The following is a 19307-nucleotide window of genomic DNA, read 5'->3' on the forward strand; positions in this document are numbered from 1 at the left end:
AGTAATTATTGAAATCCGCTTTTTAAAGTAACACCTATGTGCAATTCAAAATTTTGGGCTATTTTCTGTTACATTTATCACCATCTGTTGTCATTTGTCAGTCTTTTAAGATTCAGAATTTCATTTTTTCGATTGCATTTGATCTGAAGAACATACTACAAATTATTTCCTTCCCAACTTATAATTGCACAAAGCACATTTTGATAAATTAAACCTAAATTAATGGTATTTAGTAGTCTACTTGTGTCTTATTGTATAATTGAAACGCTTTAATGTATATCACAGCACTATCAAGTTGTTACATATATGTATATATATGTTAGGGCTATTTGCAATATCTACGTCATAAAATGCTTAGTGTTAGAGGAATTGCAAGACCCACAGAAAGTTGGAATGGTGCAAACCGATGTTATCAGTGTGCCTAATATACATAAAAAGTTTACAAAATGCCTTCATGTCTGAACTTCAGAATAAATGTCTTTTAAAATCAACAAAGGTATCAAATCAACGAAGCGAACCGCTACATCTGAGCGTGAAGTCTTAATATATTTAGCACTTTTTGTTCCTGGACATACATGACGGCTAAATGTCTTCTCTTCATTTAAGTTTTTCATGCATGCACCACACTTTTTTGCCACTTTCATAAAGCGTTTATGTTTCGCTAAATGTCTACTATACACATACAATTTATGAATTTTGTAGGAACAAAATGGGCAATTATATATAATTCTGTTTTTCTGCAAAAAGCGAGATCTTGAATGGTTGTCTGTGGGAATTTTCTTGGACAAAATGGCACTATTTCTCTCTACGGAAGGACACAGATGAACATCGTCACTACCTGATAACCTTATATTTGATATTTTAGGTGTATCTGAAGTAGGTTTATCTGCTTGAACCTGAGAGTCTTCGGGTGATGTACATGGATTGGAGCCTTTGAACAAATTGCTGCCAGATGATTGTGAACACTTTGATGATGACTTGATAAGTGGTTGAACACCTGAAGCTGCCTTGCTTCCTGATGAAGTTATCTTTGAACTGGTTTTCATGGATGCATTATCTATGGCTTTTGATATCAAAAATCTCATTTTCCATGACACTTCAAAGGATGGATCTCCTTTGGACACAGTCTTGTTACATGATGTTGAAGACTCCATTGATACATTTAAAGAACCACCATCTGATGATGACCTGGTGAATTTAGAATCTGATGGAGATAATGATGATGATGTTGGCACGGTTAATTTCAAAATAGTATCCGATGGTGTGACACATCCAGTAACTTTTAAAGTCTTTGGACTGCTTAATTTGTCTCCTGAGTCTTCAGTGGTAGTATTGTTATTACAGTTTAATTCTCCTTGAGAACCTGGTTCTTGGCATAGTTCCACCCCTCTAGTCTCATTAAGTGCAATGGTCTCTAATAAAACTTCCTTCTCTGCCTTGACTGGAAGTAAAAACATGAATAGAAATCAACAAAATATTGGAATAACACCAAGGTAACGAAAATGAAAATAGACGTTCATAGCCTTACACAGAGCAGAGTTACCCATACAACGGAAAATATAGGAGAGAATCATATATCAAATACATATCTTTTTTTTCAAATATCAGAAAAAGTCAGTGTTAAATAAACATTAAAGGGACTGTAAATAGGTTACAAAATTTGTTTGTGTATTGGGGACACTGATAGCATCAATTTGCACCATTCCAGATAGAATCAGACATCTGTGATTCCTGCAATTCCACTTAAACTAGGTGTTTGATGACATCACTAAACGCTTATGTGAAAAAGCATACTGACATCATGAAACACTTATTTTTGTGGAATTCAAGGAACCACAGACGGCTGACTAAAAATTGTTATGGTGCCAACTGATGCTATTAGTGTCCTTGATTCACATTAAAAATTTAGAAAACCTCTTTAACATCCTTTTATTCAACTAAATGAAACATTAGAATGTTTATTGACCATAAAACATGTAACTGTGTTACTGGTATGTTCTGGTGATTTTCAGTCAGTGAAATAGGTAGTTATAAATGAGAAATATACATAAATATTTATATCACATTAGTGAAGTGAAAGCAAAATTTATGGCCTTTTTTCAACAGCTGTTTTAGCTATTGAGACAAGCAATAGATAATATACATTAAGGTTGAATGAATGCAAAATTTCCTGTGAAACAAAAACTATTTGGGTCTGAAAATTCCACTCTTTAAAACCTTTTTTTCCAAATTATCATCTTTTCATTAGTTGTCTCGTTCTAAAAATAGGCCCTAATGCTGGGGTAAAAAAGCACCTTTTTTATGCACTTTCATGAGGGACACAGAGAAAATTATACACAGAGTATATTAATTTTTTTTTTCTGTACATCATGTGATTGGTACAAAATTTTGAAAATTACATGTTGTCAACAGACATCTGATTTGTTTAAAACAATCTAAAGCTTGACAAACTGTAAGTGAACATGGCAAGACAAGCCAATTTTACAGCCATGCACCTGGCTTATCTAACCTATTTGATGTCATCGATTCAACATTGTTGGCACACAGGCGATTTTGGGTCAGGCGTAAAAAATGTGTATTAAAGTATAGAGTATCTGACGCCAAAAGTAAAGCATGTAGCTCTAAACTGGCTGAACTATATCAGTGGTGGAGCCACTCCCCTCCTTGCAGCCCTGAATGCAATTTTTTCGGACATGACTCTCATAACCAGGTTAGAAATTCGGGCAACCTCAGATACATTCTATGAATATAAAGTATATCGAAGTATATTGTATATCATGCGTTAAATAATGATATCATGAAACCTGTTACACGCTATATGAAAGTATTAATATATTAATATTATGTTAGTAGAGTAAAAATCAATGGTGCATCAGAGCAGTGTTTCTATTAATCATCAGGCTTATAGACACTATTCAAGCATTAGCCATATTGAATCCAGAACGAGGCAAAAAACAATTGGTTTTGTTTCACTGCAGTGAAATCGCCATATTGATGTCCTTATCGCCTCCTTTTCCAGTCTTAGTAACTCAAAACTAATCATATTTTATATCATTAAAATACAAATTGAGCTATTTAATAATACTTTCAGATGAAATAAACCTTCAAAAATAAGTTTTAAGCCTATTTTCTGGATGTTGATTGAGTTTTTAAGGAAGTCATATAGACTATTCCTTTGAATGACATCATTTCCTTTTCAAGCCTTGCATGCAATGGTTCTAAAACAAGGCATGAATAAGGTCTGTAGCATCAATTCTGTTTGGAGGTTGAGGAAGGACTCTCCCAACCTTTAATGTTGTCCCTCTAAAATCAGATAATTCCATAAAACTAAGTAATCATCCATAAAACTACATGTAGTTTACATGTAGTTTTTGAAGAAGGCTTAATAATTTTAAGCATTTTTCCAATTATTACTTAGTTTAATGGGATTATCGTACAGGGATATTGTTGTTTAGTTATAACACCAGGTAGGTCAATATATACTCTTACTGTCCAATTTTGAGAATTTTATGTCCATTCTAAAGGGAAGCATTAATTTAACATGAAAAGAGAAGGTAAAATGATGAAAATGAGAATGACATAAAACAAAAATAGTTCTCACTTACACTCACTTGCTAAATATCATGACCATATTTGGGCATTAACAATGGTCACAGCATGGCTGCAAATAAAACACAAAACTATCTAGTAAACAAAACAAAAAAGGTCAGAGCTTATTGTTATTTTTACAGGGAAATATAGTCATCTGTATGGTTTTCTTTCTATTTTTCATATAAAGAAATCATTTTCTTCAAGGACAACAACTTAGGTTCATAGAGATCATGATGGTCTTGGCTAAACCTCTTAGAATTGACTTTACAAGATTATAGATTAGGTTTGCAAGTATCTTTCCTTGGCCAAACCTTTTAGCATTGATTTTGCAAGAGTAACAACTTAGGTTCACAAGGATCCTGTCTACCAGATGGTCCTTGGCATCAATTTCGTAAGGATAATAAATTAGGTTCACAAAGAGCCTGTCTACCAGCCGGTCCTTTGCTTTGACAAATCTCTTGGCCATTGTTCTTTCCTGGATTAATTGTACCCATTCACAGCTGGGTCAACTGAAATAATGAAGAAAGATGACTTTTCAAGGTTACCAGACTTTTACACCCCCCAAAAATTGCATTCCCTTGTATTCACATGTCAAGAAGAACAGTTACTTGTCTGGTATATACAAGGGAGACAACCAACTACATCTCATCTCAAACTCATGGATAAATAACAATAAGCTCTACGTTAGCCATATTAGAAAAACAGAATATAAGTGGAACAAAAAAAGTGAATTAAAATATCAAAATATATAGTAAGATAAAATTGTTTTTTGTAACCGATTTCCTAAATCAGGTTTTGAAAAGAGTTACAGTACTTCAAATATAAAGTATCTTCCACTATGGAGAAGTAGGGGAAGTAAATCTTCTCAATAATAGAATTCCAATAGGTGATCTATCACAAAATCATTTTTACTATGATACGAAATTTTAATTAGTTTTTTCTGCACATAATTAATATGAATGTAATTTCACTCCATGTCAATTTCCATGCTTTTCTAATTTAGAATTAGTTTTCCTTTCAAAAAAGGATAAGTCTAAAATGTTAGTCTATTATCAAAAAATTCAGCACAACATGCAAACAAGAGATTCTTTTGATGCAGTTTGAGATTCTTACAAATCTACAATTTGAAGACCTTTCTACCTTTTGTCAATGAATTTTGCTTTCTGAATTCGAAAGTGATGCCAACAAGGATAGAGTTATTTTTCAAATCACCCAACACCACTTTGTTAATTCCAAACATGGATAGCTATCATGTTAAAATGGCATTTTTATCCTGCAAAGTAGGGAGCTATGAAGCACTTTGTGGTTTTTTTTGATAGGCATCAAGATGGCTATGGTAAGACACACAGTTAACTATGAGAAAGATTCCGGACGTCATAGAGGGAAAATAAAGGGATTGTAAAGAGGTCTTCTGCTAATCTTTGTTTGAGTATCATGTACATTTATAGCTTCCATTCTCTATTCCAATATCCCAATAGACAAATGTAGTCCTATAATTCTTTAAAACCAAATATGACTTTGCACTTTTTCAAAAACTCCATTCAGTTCTAATGACATTTTGATAGTGACGCCATAATCTAAACATCAATTTCTTTTAATTGCTAGAACCACTGAAGTTGCACTTAACATTGGACTGTAAGTGTAAGCTAAATTTGTGAGTAATACTAGAAAACCACTATACAATCCCTGTAACTTTCAAAAGACCCCTGTAACTTTCAAAAGACCACTGATACAATCCCTGTAACTTTCAAAAGACCACTGATACAATCACTGTAACTTTCAAAAGACCACTGATACAATCACTGTAACTTTCAAAAGAACACTGATACAATCCCTGTAACTTTCAAAAGACCACTGATACAATCCCTGTAACTTTCAAAAGACCACTGATACAATCCCTGTAACTTTCAAAAGACCACTGATACAATCCCTGTAACTTTCAAAGACCACTGATACAATCCCTGTAACTTTCAAAAGACCACTGATACAATCACTGTAACTTTCAAAAGACCACTGATACAATCACTGTAACTTTCAAAAGACCACTGATACAATTCCTGTAACTTTCAAAAGACCACTGATACAATCCCTGTAACTATCAAAAGACCACTGATACAATCCCTGTAACTTTCAAAATACCACTGATACAATCCCTGTAACTTTCAAAAGACCCCTGTAACTTTCAAAAGACCACTGATACAATCCCTGTAACTTTCAAAAGACCACTGATACAATCACTGTAACTTTCAAAAGACCACTGATACAATCACTGTAACTTTCAAAAGACCACTGATACAATCACTGTAACTTTCAAAAGACCACTGATACAATCCCTGTAACTTTCAAAAGACCACTGATACAATCCCTGTAACTTTCAAAAGACCACTGATACAATCACTGTAACTTTCAAAAGACCACTGATACAATCCCTGTAACTTTCAAAAGACCACTGATACAATCCCTGTACATAACTTTCAAAAGCATAACATAAAGCTCCATCAATCTTTTTCCATCAAATTATATTAGATACATACCATTTGTATTAATATTATCCATATCTTGACCAGCTTCTGATAACTTTATAATCTGTTTATTCTGACCATGCCTTTCTTTCTGATGCTCTTTGACTAAATCTCTACATTAGAATTAAAATCATTTCATAATAAAAGTTCAAGGCAGAGGAGCTGGCAGAGCTGGTACCCCTGTAATCAGCATATTTTTGGTGAGCTGCCTCAAAATAACACCAGTTTTGGTATTTTTCAGGTCAAGTAAAACAACAATCTTTGACAAACAAAAATGGTCAATTCTAAGTTGAAATTTTTTTTCCTCTTCAAAATTCACTTTGTTCTAATGTGTATATATATATATATTTCATCAATGTTCTACAATTTTCATTACTATTTTAAAGCTGATATTCTATTTAAAAAGGGCATTACCCTTTTTTTTTGTAGGTTGAAAATTTTTGTACTTTAATCTACGACCTTTCTAAAAATGAAATTTTCTTCCAAAAGAGTGGATGATTAATAACAATTTTATTCACCAAGAAAGTGCCAGGACAGTAGATTACTTATTGTGTTTTATTAAAGGCATTTTCGGTAAAAATGTAATGCCTTACCTTCTCTTAGCACGAAAGTCACAACAATAACACAGGAATTTCTGTGGATGGGAACATGTTGTAGAGGTTGTGAAGTGACTGCCTGTTCTGTTGAATGTACATCCAGATTCCACATCAGTCCATAGGATCTCACCTTTATCTGTATGCTGTAGACTGAAGTGTTTACCCAAAGTCATTAGAGAGTTGAAGCTTTTTTCGCAGTAGCTGCACTTATGTTTGTGTGTCAGAGCTTTCTTTGCTGATGGTTCAGATGAATTTGGTGAACTGGTTTTTCGCTTCAATATGCCAGATTTTTTAATTGGGCTGGCTCTGGTATCAGCTTTGCTACTGGTACCATATGTACTACAAGACGCATCAAGTTTGGTGCCAGTTTGAAGTGTGGTGCTTGAAGATTTATCACTTCCATCTCCAGATTTGCCTCTGGCTAAGGTGACTTTTGGTTTATTTGGATTACATTTCAGCGACTTGGATGGTGAATCCTTCAGTCCTGAGCTTTTTGGATGTAGTTTACTTCTTGCTAAGCTAGTTTCAGATAGAGTAGATTTAACTTCAGTTGAAGATTTGCTAGTACAAGCATCTGTAGTGCTCTTTGATGAAACTATACCCATAAAAGTCTTTGCCTCGCCAATGGTACTATTCTTCTCAGGACTCTTTTTCAGTGACTGCCCAAAAATCTTCCCTTTTATAAATGGACTGCTTTTCATCTCACTTCGATGCAAAAAGCGTTGATGATTCTGCATTTGGAAAAGGGAATAAAATTTAGCAGAACATTGGTTGCATTCAAACATTTTCTGTTCAGGCTCATCTTTCAACAAAATATCATCATCAAAAAATTCAGATTCAGGGACAGTTGTTTTTGATTCATCGGTTACTTTTGATGAGTCAATTGAATCTAATGAGTCAGTCATTATTGCTGAGTCAATAACTTTGACTGATTTAGTGGCCGAAACATTCTCTTTTGATGTGTCAGTCACTTTTGTTAATTTGGTTTCTTTTCCGAAGTTGTTCACTGCTGATGAGTCAAATGATTGTGAAGAGTTGACTGAATTACATGAGTCAATTGAATTTAATGAGTTTGATTTGGTTGATTTGGTTACTTTCGCTGAGTCATTCACCGTTGATGAGTCAATTGAATTCAATGAGTCAACTGAATAAACTGAGTCAATTGAATCTGAGTCATTTGAATTTAATGAGTCAATGAATTTTGTTGATTTAGTTACTTTTGCGGAGTCATTCACTGTTGATGGCTTAGTTATTTTGGATGAGTCAGTTACTTTTGTTGAGCTGTTGGACTTCTTGAAATTGAATTTAATGGTCATAGGATTAGATTTTTTTGGAGACCTTGATTTAGATTTAGAAGGCGATTTCTGTTTTGGCACTGATTTTGTCTTTGAAATATGTGATGCTGAAGAGCTCTTTAATGATGATCTAACCATGGCGGTGGCATCATCTTTCAATGGTTTAGGTGATTTAGGTTCTTCTGCACACTCTTCTGAAATGCCTGGTTCTTCTTTTATGTTAAGTGTTGTCTCTTTTTCAATTTCTGGATCCTGTTCGACACCAGTATTTTCAAATGATTTTATGTTGCTTTTAGCCTCAGTATTTGATATTGGTTTGACGGAAAGGTTAGTCTTTTCAGATATCTTGCTGGATTCAACTACCTCAGATTCAGCACATAATTCTTGTATTAAGTGAAAGTTGTCTTTTTCCTTTGAAACTAAAGTTTTTTTTCTAGGTCTATTTGGTATAGACGATAGGACAAAATGTGCGTTTAACAGAAATTTGCTGCTCTGAGCTCTGGTACTGCAGGAATGCTTGCTGTTCTGACCTTCTTTACTTTTCTTTGTATCTGGAAACTTATCTCTTTTTTTGGATGCACTACTATCCTTTGAAGACAACTGTTTTTTTTTGTCTATTTCTGGCATGTGGTTACCAATAACTGCACTCTTCTTTCTCTTTTTGACTTTGCTTGTACTAGATGCATCACTAGCTTCATCTTTGGATTGTGAAGTAGGGCTTTCATAAGATATCTTTCTTTTCAGTTTACCTCTGGTTGATGGATATATTTCGGATAAATCCATGGCGTCATCACAATTTTCTACAGTACCACAATTATCAGAATAAAAATCAACATCACTTGACTCAACATCATTTTTCTCTAAAGATATCACCGGAACAGCTAGATCTTTAGAAGCCTTAGCATCAACTGTCCAGGTCTGAATTCCTTTAGAACCCTGTACAAAGAATCTTCTTTTCATAAGCATGGATTGTTCCTTTTCTTCTCTTACAACCTTTCCAACAGCTTGACCATCATCGCATGTTGGTTTCAGCAGCTTATCAATTTTATTCTGCCAATTCTTTGGGAATATCACACGTACATTGTCTATGTGATGAACATCTTTCATGTGGCTTGATAGCAGTGAAAACAGTTTATCTTCATAATCACAAATCTCACATAAATAGGGAATATTTAAATGCTTTCCCAGATGATCATGGATGGCACGCTTCATTTTACACCTTTTCTCACACACTCGGCAATGGTACAAATGATCTTTTGAAGAGTATAGCTTTGAGATCTTTTCATCAAACTGATCAAAGTATGTTCCTCTATCAGCTGATGTACCCATTGTGACTTTATACACACAATGGATGTCATCATAGGATTCTGAGACAATATTGGACTCCACTGTAGGTTGGTGAGAGTCATCCTTACCAGATTTAGGAATACACTTCTTAGAACAAACACTTTCAGAATTTTTAAATTCAAATTTCAAAGGTTCAAATTTGTCGATTTTACTTTTCACAGGCTGTGGTGCAATGTTCTCTTGAGTTGTCTTGGATGCATCATTGATTATTTCTTGCTTAGTTACTGGTGCTTTCCCACACTGTCGAATTTCCTCTGGAGCTGTTTTACCGGCCTCGTGAACTGACACATTTCTATGTTGTTGTGATACTGCAATGTTCACTTGAGGTCTCTTGGCTGCTTCGTGAATGCTCTGTTTTTGGAATGCTCTCCCAAATTCATCTGAATATGGATTTTCCTCTTCAGTCTTGGGTGCCTGATTAACTATTTCATGCTTCATTTCTGATGCTTTCACAATTTGTTGTGATACAGCAATTTCTCTTGGAGCTGTTTTTGGCGCCTGATGAATCATTTCATGTTTCATTACTGATGATTTCCCAATCCCTTTGTAATCACATTTAGAACACCTTGAAACCTTTGTCTCCAACATAACTGTGCTGGTCCTGATCATGTCATTCAAATTGGAGTGATTTTGATGCAAGTCATCTTTGATATGAGTTTTAAGACAGTGTAACTGGTTTGTCTTGAATCCATCAAGGGTACATTCATACATGGTGAACGATATTTTCTCATCATGGTGTTGAAGGTGGTTTTCCATTTCTGTCAGGTCATTGAATGTTGTTGGACAAAACATACAGCTGAAATCTTTTTCATCATCAATCTGGTGAAGATTACGATGCTTATACAGATGATCATCCAGTATACTGGACCTTTCAGCTACAAAAGAACACTGATGGCATCTATATTTTAAATGATCTTGTGGCGATTCTGAGACAGGTTCTTTTAATGAGCTTAATGAAGAAGATGGTAATTGAAAATGAGTTTCACCAAGTGAACTGTCGTGGACAATACCAGCCTTATTCGCATTGGGTGCTTCAGTTGCAGAGTCTTGATTTCGAGATTCTAATTGATTTCTGGTTGTTGATGAAGTAGTAGAAGTGAGCATCTCTGTTGTGTTTTTAGCTGGGTCCAGATTTTGTGATTCTGATAGATTCCTTGTGGTTGACGACGAAGATTCCCGAGATCCCATCTCTTTCTTTACTTCTAAAGGTTCAGGTCTGTTGGTTGCATGTCCTGGGGGTGCTTCAATGTACTCAATAAACTCAACATCGTCGTCATCTCCTTCATCTTGATTCAGCCACTCTGTTTGAAAAGCCAGCATCTTCAATGGGTCAAAACCATGTAGTTTCCTATCATTACAAATCAAATGCTTAGTAATGCTGATCATCCTTCCTTTTTTGGGATGATAATTTGCAATATGTTGAAGCATGGACTTCTTATCTGTTGCTTTGGCTTGACAGTGAGGACATTTGACAATGGTCAATAAACTGGATCGAAGATGTGCCTGAAACAGATCCAGTGAAGGAAACACACTCTTGCAACAGCAGCAGGTCAAATCATCCTTTGAATGGTACATTTTCAGATGATGCATGAATTCAGCTAATTTATTTCGTTGGTATTTCTTGCAGGATTTCCAAACGCAGACAAATGTTGCTAAACCAGGATTTGTTTTGCAATGTCCTCTGAAATGCTTGAAGAATTCCTTTAAATCAAATGAAGAGTATCCACAGTGAATACACAAAATGTCTTGACCTTCATGTTCTTCTAAATGTTTTTTGAATTTCAGAGCAAAGAGGGTGGAAAATCTGCACAAAGAGCATGAAAAAAATTGAGACGGTCCTACAGATTGAAATGACTTGGAAACAATGGATGAGGCAGTAACTGTACCAGATTCATATGGTGTATTCCTACCACTAACCACAACTGATGAAGTACTAGGTTCAGTTGGTGGTGATCGACCACTGGTTTCAAATGATGAAGCATGAACTGCATGTGTTCTATTTGGTGTAATCCTTTTTCTGGTCACAACTGATGAACCACTACCTGTGTCAGTTTCGTTTAATGTAGTTCCACCATTGGCTGATGAAACACTAACTGTACCAGATTCATGTGTAGTCCTACCACTGACTGCAACTGACGAATGACTAATTGTATAAGGTTCGATTGGTGTAGTTCTATCACTGACTTGTCCAACATCACTATCCACGCTTGCAGCTGGATCTATAACAGATGAAGGAGCTGAAGCTATTTTAGAAACAATATGAATCATTTCACCAGCATCTGAAGTTGCTGATGTAGTTGAGTTCAGATCATTACCAAAAACTTTGGTTACTTCTTTGAGGATGTGAAGCTTGGCTATATTTCTGGCATTTTCTTCATTTTGGCTAATGCATGGGTTATTTTTTTGCAAAAGTCTTCCTTGAATAGACCTGAGAATCTTTAATCTGTCACAATTCTTTTCTTCTTCAGTTTTTGGAGGTCTATTTTCCAGTTCTTCCTCCCTCTTTTCAAACTGCACAAACATGGATTTGATTTTCAAAGCCAGAACCCGCCTTTGTTCAATAATATCAGGAGGACATATAACATGGGTTGCTTCCAAAGTTTTATTTTGTGCTATAAATGCTTTCAGTTTTTCAATAGCAACATCGACAGAATCTGCACCATTCTCAGAATCTGTACTTGGATGACTTGGTTCTCCATCACTGTCAATAAGAATAGCTGTGGAGACATTATTGGAGTCAAATCTATTCTCAACTGATGTTTCTACTTTGATCAGTGTGCTCATTTGGTTGTTGGAACCAGAATCTTTGACATTAGCATTTGTTGCTTCTTGGTTATACTGTGGATTGATTTCAGGTGGATTTTCACCAAGATTCTGTTCTATTTTCAGTAACAGCTTATCCACACTTCTGCATTTAGGAAAAACAGAAAGAACATCATAACAATAAGTACAAAATCGCTTCTCAGATTGAAACATATGAAGATGACCCCATACATGCCACCAAAAGTTTTCACGGCTTTTCCAATTTTTCTTATGTTCTAAGCATTGATATACTCCATCTGTGAATCTAAATTTAGTATCGGTTAGTTTCAATAATGCTCTTATTCTAGGTTCGGAATCAGCCCTGATCAGTGATGCTTCTTCGGGAATATTTTCGGGCTGTTGAAGAGCAGTTTGAGTGGGTAAATCTGATTTGGAATTCCAAGAAGTCTGTGAAGATGTAACAGGATACTGCATTTTTGCTGGATTGGCTGAGACAGTAATTCCTTTAGGCATATGTGGAATGAGTGTGATAGGTGTACAGATTGCTGTTGGAGGATTATTCAGGTCTTGGCTGCTAGTCATTGGAGTCAAACTGGTTGACAGATTTTGAGATGATGCTGAAGTAGCAGTAACATGTTGAACATTTTGCAATTTGGAATCACAATTTGATAGTAGATCATGAGTCAGTAGTTGGTTTCTATTACTCTGCACCATAACTTCTAAATCAGTTGCTGTTGTGATAAAAGCTTCTTGGGTATTCCTAGGACTACCTGATAGCTGATTGACCATACGTGATTGGTGATCAATATTCAAATGTCTAACATGTTGATGTTCAACTGATTCAGTCTTGTTTCTGCTTTGTTGAACTTTCGTGAGAAGGTGAACAACAGTTGAAGCTTGGTTTGCACTCTTTGTTACAGAATGTTTAGATGAGCCTATATTTGAAGAAGCTGAAAAGATCTGAGGATTATGGTCAGATCTGTCCAAAACCCTCTGCTGCTGTTGTTGAACACTGCTAGAATGATAGCTTTTGACACCTGGAAGATTCTCAGGTGAAAACATACCCGAAGGAACTGTGGAGAAGTTTTGATTTGAGACACTGGTTTGTTCGTAAGGACTGTAATGATGCTGTGTAGAGGTACTTGTTGTTGCTACTGGGGATCTTGATTTATTTTGGTTTTGCATTACTGGTACTATTTGTTCCTCTGAAGGCAAAATTTGGTTGGTTTGAGACCAGGTACAAGGAAAACTCTTCTCTTGAACTGCGGAATTTGATTGGAATTCCTGAGATGTTAACACTGGCAGGTGATGGTTTCGATATGAAGGTGGATAAACATTGGATGCAGATGTTCTAATTTGAGGGCTTTGGATTAGGTTGAAGGCAGATACATCAAAAGTTTGAACAGGATAATCCTGTTCTTTAGGTGCGATTAATACAAATCTCGAGGGCAAGGAAGAGGAAGATTTTGGACTGCTCTCATTACTCTTATCAATTCCAGAAGTGTGTGAGTTTTTCTTTATTTTACCAGTGGGAGAGTCCTGGTTTTTTATTTGAGTTTCACCATAACCCTTACCATCAGAGTTGTGTCTTGTTTTTGAATTTGTTCTGTTTGCATCTCCAAAAGAAGATTGTGGTCTAGGGACTACAGTGTCTTGAAGAGGTTTAGATTTATCAACATCTAAAGAAGCTTGTCGAGCTGATCTTGATACAAATTTCAGTACTGGTAATTCAGTTGGGTGACTTCTTTCAGTCACTGGTTTGGGTTGAATTAGAGTGGGTTCTGAAAGGTGTTTATGTCGAACAACATCATTAACCATGGATGAATATTTTGCAGCCTCTGCTTCAGCCATATTTTTCTTTGCATTATGGACAAATTTTCCACTTTTTCTTGCTCTTTGACACAACATTTCTGCTTTTTTCAAACCAACAAGACTCCACTCTTTTAACATTGGTCGTTGACCTTCTTCTCTGTGTTTCTCTCTTATGTGGATCTTCATGTAATTTTTGTTCAATAGGCAGCGTTTACAGTAAGCACAGCGAAACGGTTTATAAATCAAGTGGCTTCGTACTAAATGTGTAGCAAAATATTGTTCCTCTTCAGCAAAACCACATGAACAAGCAAATCTGTTGGTTCCTTTTTTGTGTAGAATTTCAAAGTCTTTGCCCAGAACAGTATTCTGATCATCATCTTCATCTTCAGAAGAGCTCTCATCTTCATCATTTAAAGCATTACTAGATCTTCTACGATTACCACTTGATCTTCTCTCTTTCACTTTGCTTCCTTTGGATTCCTTTGGAGTCTTCTTTGGGTCATCAGTGGTTGCTGTGGAATCCTCGTTAGGAGTCTTCTCCAATAAGTCCTCATTGCCACCAGATTCTGTTTCTTTCACATGCAAAGTTTTTCCTGAATTTTCCTCTGTATCGTTAGACTTAAAAACAGTGTCTGAACAATTGTTTGGGTGGATGTTCTTGTAGGGAAGTTGACTGTCTTCTGCTTTGCGTTGAATAATTGCTGCATTTATTACAATTATGGAGTCTGAATCAAAGGGCCCAAACTGCTTAGGAACATGTGGATTGTCTGCTTCATCAGGAGTAGCAGTCATATCATCAAGACTAAATCCTTGACTAACAGCTATCAGACTTTCAGCATCTTCTTGGTTGGTGAAGGCTTCAGTTTTGTCACATGCCACTTTGAAGCCTCCTAAACAGTTCTTTTCATCTACATGATCTGAAATGTAAGATGCCTCTTCATTTTGATGTGCCAGCCTATCACTTTTGTCTTTAGAGGTAGTTGAATTTGAAGTAGTAAAATCTTCTGGATTCATAACCAACAATTGCTCATTATGTCCTCTCTCTATCATCTTTGTTTCATTTTGAGTGCTTTTCTTTTCTTGTGACTTTTCAGTTTTTTCTTTCAATTTTTCACTATATTCTTCCGGTGACATTTTGTCTTCATCAATATACAATCTATTGTCTTCAAAACTTGAAGATTCTTCAATAGATGAGTTTTGAAGGTCTGTGGACATATCAACTGGTCTAAAAGTGTGAGTTTCCTTCTGACCAAAGATCACTGATGTCGAAGATGTTGCTGCATTAATTTCATCCAACTGATCAACATTACTAGATGATTTACATGCATCCTTTAAGAGTTCATTTTTAAAGTCGACTTCACTAGTTACTGGCAATTCTGATTCAGACCGCATTGTATTTGTTGGAATAGTGAGAGGCACTTGTCTGTCAGTCTGAAATTCATCTGACAGGCCCAGAACGGTAATGGGCACTTCATCAGTAGGTTTGTCAACAGATTCATATAAGGAAGAGGTGAAATCTGTATCAGTAATAGTTGAACACTGTAAATCTTTAGCAAAATCTGAAAAGAGAGAAAGAAGTTCTAAATCTTCTAAATTACATAAATGTCATAAATTCATGACCATATATGGCCATTTTTGTGGTTCAGGGCGGTTGATTTATTTCAGCCAATCAGAAACTTTTAAAAGTCTGTAAATTATTCGTAAACACATACACTGGTTTATTTGTAAAACAATTAACTGTTACCATGTTTGTAAACATTTGTAACTACAAATATTTGTGGTACAATAACATACTGGTATGCAAACAGATTTACAAGATAGCTTGCCAGGCAAGGTAATATACGCCCACTGGCAGCTTTGATTTTGAACATAAATATTTAGCAGTACAGTAACAATGACCAGTATGAAATATTCAACCTTCAGTCATACACTTCTTTTGAACTCTTTAGGGCGATACTGAATAATATTAAGTATGAGTTATTCTCCTAGTTCTGGAAAACATGTTCAATCTGTAGTTCGTGAAAACTCTAGAAGGCAAATATTCAATCTTCAGCGCGGCACTGAATAATAAAACCAAGTTTTATCAAAATTTGGCAAGAATCATGCCTTTCAGAGTTTTAATGAGCTACAAATTGAACTAGTTTTCAAGATCAAGGGCAATAACTCATACTAAATATTTTTTCGATTTTTCTCATTTTCAATAGGCTTTATCCATGGGTGATAACAAACACTCAAGCTAAATTTCATTAAAATCCGTCAAGAATTGTCCCTTCTAAAGTGTTTACAAGCTAAAATTTGAACGCGTTTTCAAGAACAAGGGCAATAACTCATATTTTTCAATTTTTCAATACAGTTTATCCATGGGTGATAACCAACATTCATGCCAAGTTTCGTCAAAATCTGTCAAGAATTGTGCCTTCTAGAGTGTTTACTAACTAAAAATTGAACGTGTTTTCAAGAACAAGGGCAATAACTAATACTAAATATTTTTCAATTTTTCTTATTTTCGATAGTGTTTATCCTTGGGCGATAACAAACACTCATACCAAGTTTCATCCAAGTCCGTCATGAATTGCACCTTCTAGAGTGTTTACGAGCATTTCAAGAACAAGGGCAATAACTTACAGTAAATATTTTTCGATTCGTCTGATTTTAAATAGGGTTCATCCTTGGGTGATTACAAACAACCATACCCAGTTTCGTCGAAATCAGTCAAGAATTGTGCCTTGTAGAGTATTTACAAGCAATTGTGGACGGACGGACCGACGGAAAGAGGTGACGCAATATACGCCCCCCCCAATTCATGTGGACGTATAAAAATGAACAAACCTGGTTCTGTGCTCTGTTCAAATGATGAATTGTTTGATGATTCTGGAGTGGAAATCTCCATCTTTTCCATCTGTGAAATGGTAGAAAAAGATGAATCTGCATTGTCATTTGGTTGTAGGTATTCTTTATTACTGGGAACAATAACTAATATATCACTAGAATCAGACATGTCTGTTCTGTATTCAGGAGTGTCTATTCCTGATTTATTAATTTTCTTTTCAGGATCCCATAATTCCATGGTTTTGGGACTATCAATAGCTGGATTCTGTGTTTTCTTAGTTTCTGGATCCTTCCTGGTTTTTTTATCAAGGGATTTCTGTAGACCATCATTGGCAGTAGGATAATTTATTCTGTTGGACTGTAGACCATATTTGTCTACAGGATCTTGAAATTCTAGATCCTTACTTAATGTTGGCAGAAGCAATTTCTGTGGACCGTATCTGTCTACAGGACTCTCAGGTTCATCTATGGAAACAGGATTAAGTGAGTCCTTAGATTGGGATTGTGGATTATCACTGGCAAAAGTATTACGAACTTCCTGAGTTTCCAAAATAATACTGGTAGCAGGATCCATTACTTTCTTATTAAGCTCTTGTTGTCCACCTGAAACAAAATCTTCCTGAGGCTGTGAATCATTCTTAGTAGCAAGTTCAAATGTTTCCTTTGTTTCTGGTTTATTGGTGGAAGAAGGAAGAAGTGATGCCTTGTTTTGGGATGGCGGATCATCACTTACACTCAAACTTTCTGAAAAATCACCAGAATCAACAGAAACTAACGTTTCTGACAAATCAGCTTCTGTGAAAACTGAATGATCTGTATTACTGGATGGACAAGATTCAGGGAAACTTCCCATTTCAAGTTTGGTCTTTGAACTAGAAACAAGATTGCACACTACTCCCTCAGCCTCAGGTTTTCTTGTGTTTTTAGAAATATATTCTGAACTCAATTGCTTTGATTCTTTAGGAACATCACCACCAACAAATTCATTAGTGTAAGCTTGAGCATCTTGAAAGACTTCAGAGACAACTGATCTTATATCTTCAATTTTGAAAAGAAATTCACTACTGCCATCAAGTATCGGGGATGATATTCCAACTAGTACCACATTTTCTGGTAGGCAAACTTTGGTACTTTCTTCTTCCCCATTATTAGGCACTGTTTCTTTTGACTCATTCCATTCTTCTAAGCCTTCTCCTTCAATATGCAGTGAAGATTGTTCTTCAGAACTTACATTACTCTCTAAAGAAAAGTTGACACAGTCTGTGTTACTTTGAGCAAAAACTGGTCCATCCTCATCACGTAATGATTCATCACTGTAGGATGGTATGTTCAAATCAGTAGCTTGTTTTTCCTTTCCTATGACAGCCTCACCATCCTTTGAGTCTTCGAGAATCGTCACATTTTGGGCAATAGTATGAGGTAAACAGTTTGAAATTGCTTGATTGAGATCTTTATCGGGACATATTATGCCTTGGTCATGGGTAATGGGTGCTTGTTCATTATCTGCAGTCAGTGAAGATATTTCTGCCTGCGGATTTGGAGATGAAATGAAGTCATCAAGAAGATTTCTTCTTGAATCATCTGCCATGTCATTTCCTGGAAAGAGAAAGATATGGGTTGTTATAAAGTCAATCTTATGAATAGCTCTGGGCCCCCACCCCAGACTTAACTGAGAATACTCTCCCAGCTTGTTTCTTAACTTCACTATACCTATTTTTAATTTTCTCACAGGATTTAGGCTAATATAGTTTACAATGAATTAAGAGACAAAAAATCAAAATTTTTGATTTTTAGGGCACTTGACTCTGCTGGGCCAACTGAAGGACTTACAATTATCTAACACTTCAGTCCAATCCTGGTCAGTAATAATGATAACCAACCTTTACATCAATTGATAGGCTACATTATGGCATTATTTTACTTGGGCCTAAATTTTTAATGGATTTTGTGCATCAGCTGTGGTCCAAAAAATTAAAAAGTACTACTGGTTCATTTAGTGTTTTTTTTTTCAATAAATAACAGATTAAAAAAAAATGTTTAGCTTTACTTAAGCTTATAAAAACAATGAATCCTGTCAATTAAATCAGAGAATATAGATTTGGTTCATAATATTCATGATTTGTAACATAATATTCTTTTTTATGATTTGTTACATAATATCTATGATTTGTTACATAATATATTTATGATTTGTTTCCTAATGTTAATGATTTGTTACAAAAAAAATATCCCAAACTAAAAACTTCTTTTCCTAGTTCTATAGGATGTCTTGTCTATAAGCTTATATGACAGTGTCTCAAGAAAAGATGACTTTTTAAGTATCAAATTGAAGTAATTCTGGAAACACATGGATTTGAAAGCTCAAATTTTGACGCTAAAAAAAAAACAGATAAATCATATTGCCTAAATATGATTTTCATCCTTGGTCAAAATATAGACCTCATAGAAACTGTAAGAATATTACTGTCATGCTACCTAAATAGAATTACAGGTATCTTGACAAAGTTGACTTACAATTAAGGAATGGCACTCTAACCATTCCAAAGGCTATA

General features: G+C 35.3%; 1 protein-coding gene across 1 annotated transcript; it reads right to left on the reverse strand.

Annotated features, from left to right (window-relative positions):
- Positions 1-452: 452 nt before the first annotated feature.
- Positions 453-18343, reverse strand: LOTGIDRAFT_173519 (hypothetical protein; the record flags this gene model as incomplete). The annotated part of the gene is made up of 4 exons (XM_009051265.1): positions 453-1441; positions 6126-6226; positions 6707-15485; positions 16756-18343. The coding sequence occupies 4 exons, from the start codon at positions 18341-18343 to the stop codon at positions 453-455; spliced, it is 11457 nt and encodes a 3818-aa protein (XP_009049513.1).
- Between the last annotated feature and the right edge of the window lie 964 nt (positions 18344-19307).

This window comes from Lottia gigantea (assembly GCF_000327385.1).
Source record: "Lottia gigantea unplaced genomic scaffold LOTGIsca_162, whole genome shotgun sequence".
In the NCBI taxonomy this organism is placed as follows: Eukaryota; Metazoa; Mollusca; class Gastropoda; family Lottiidae; genus Lottia; species Lottia gigantea.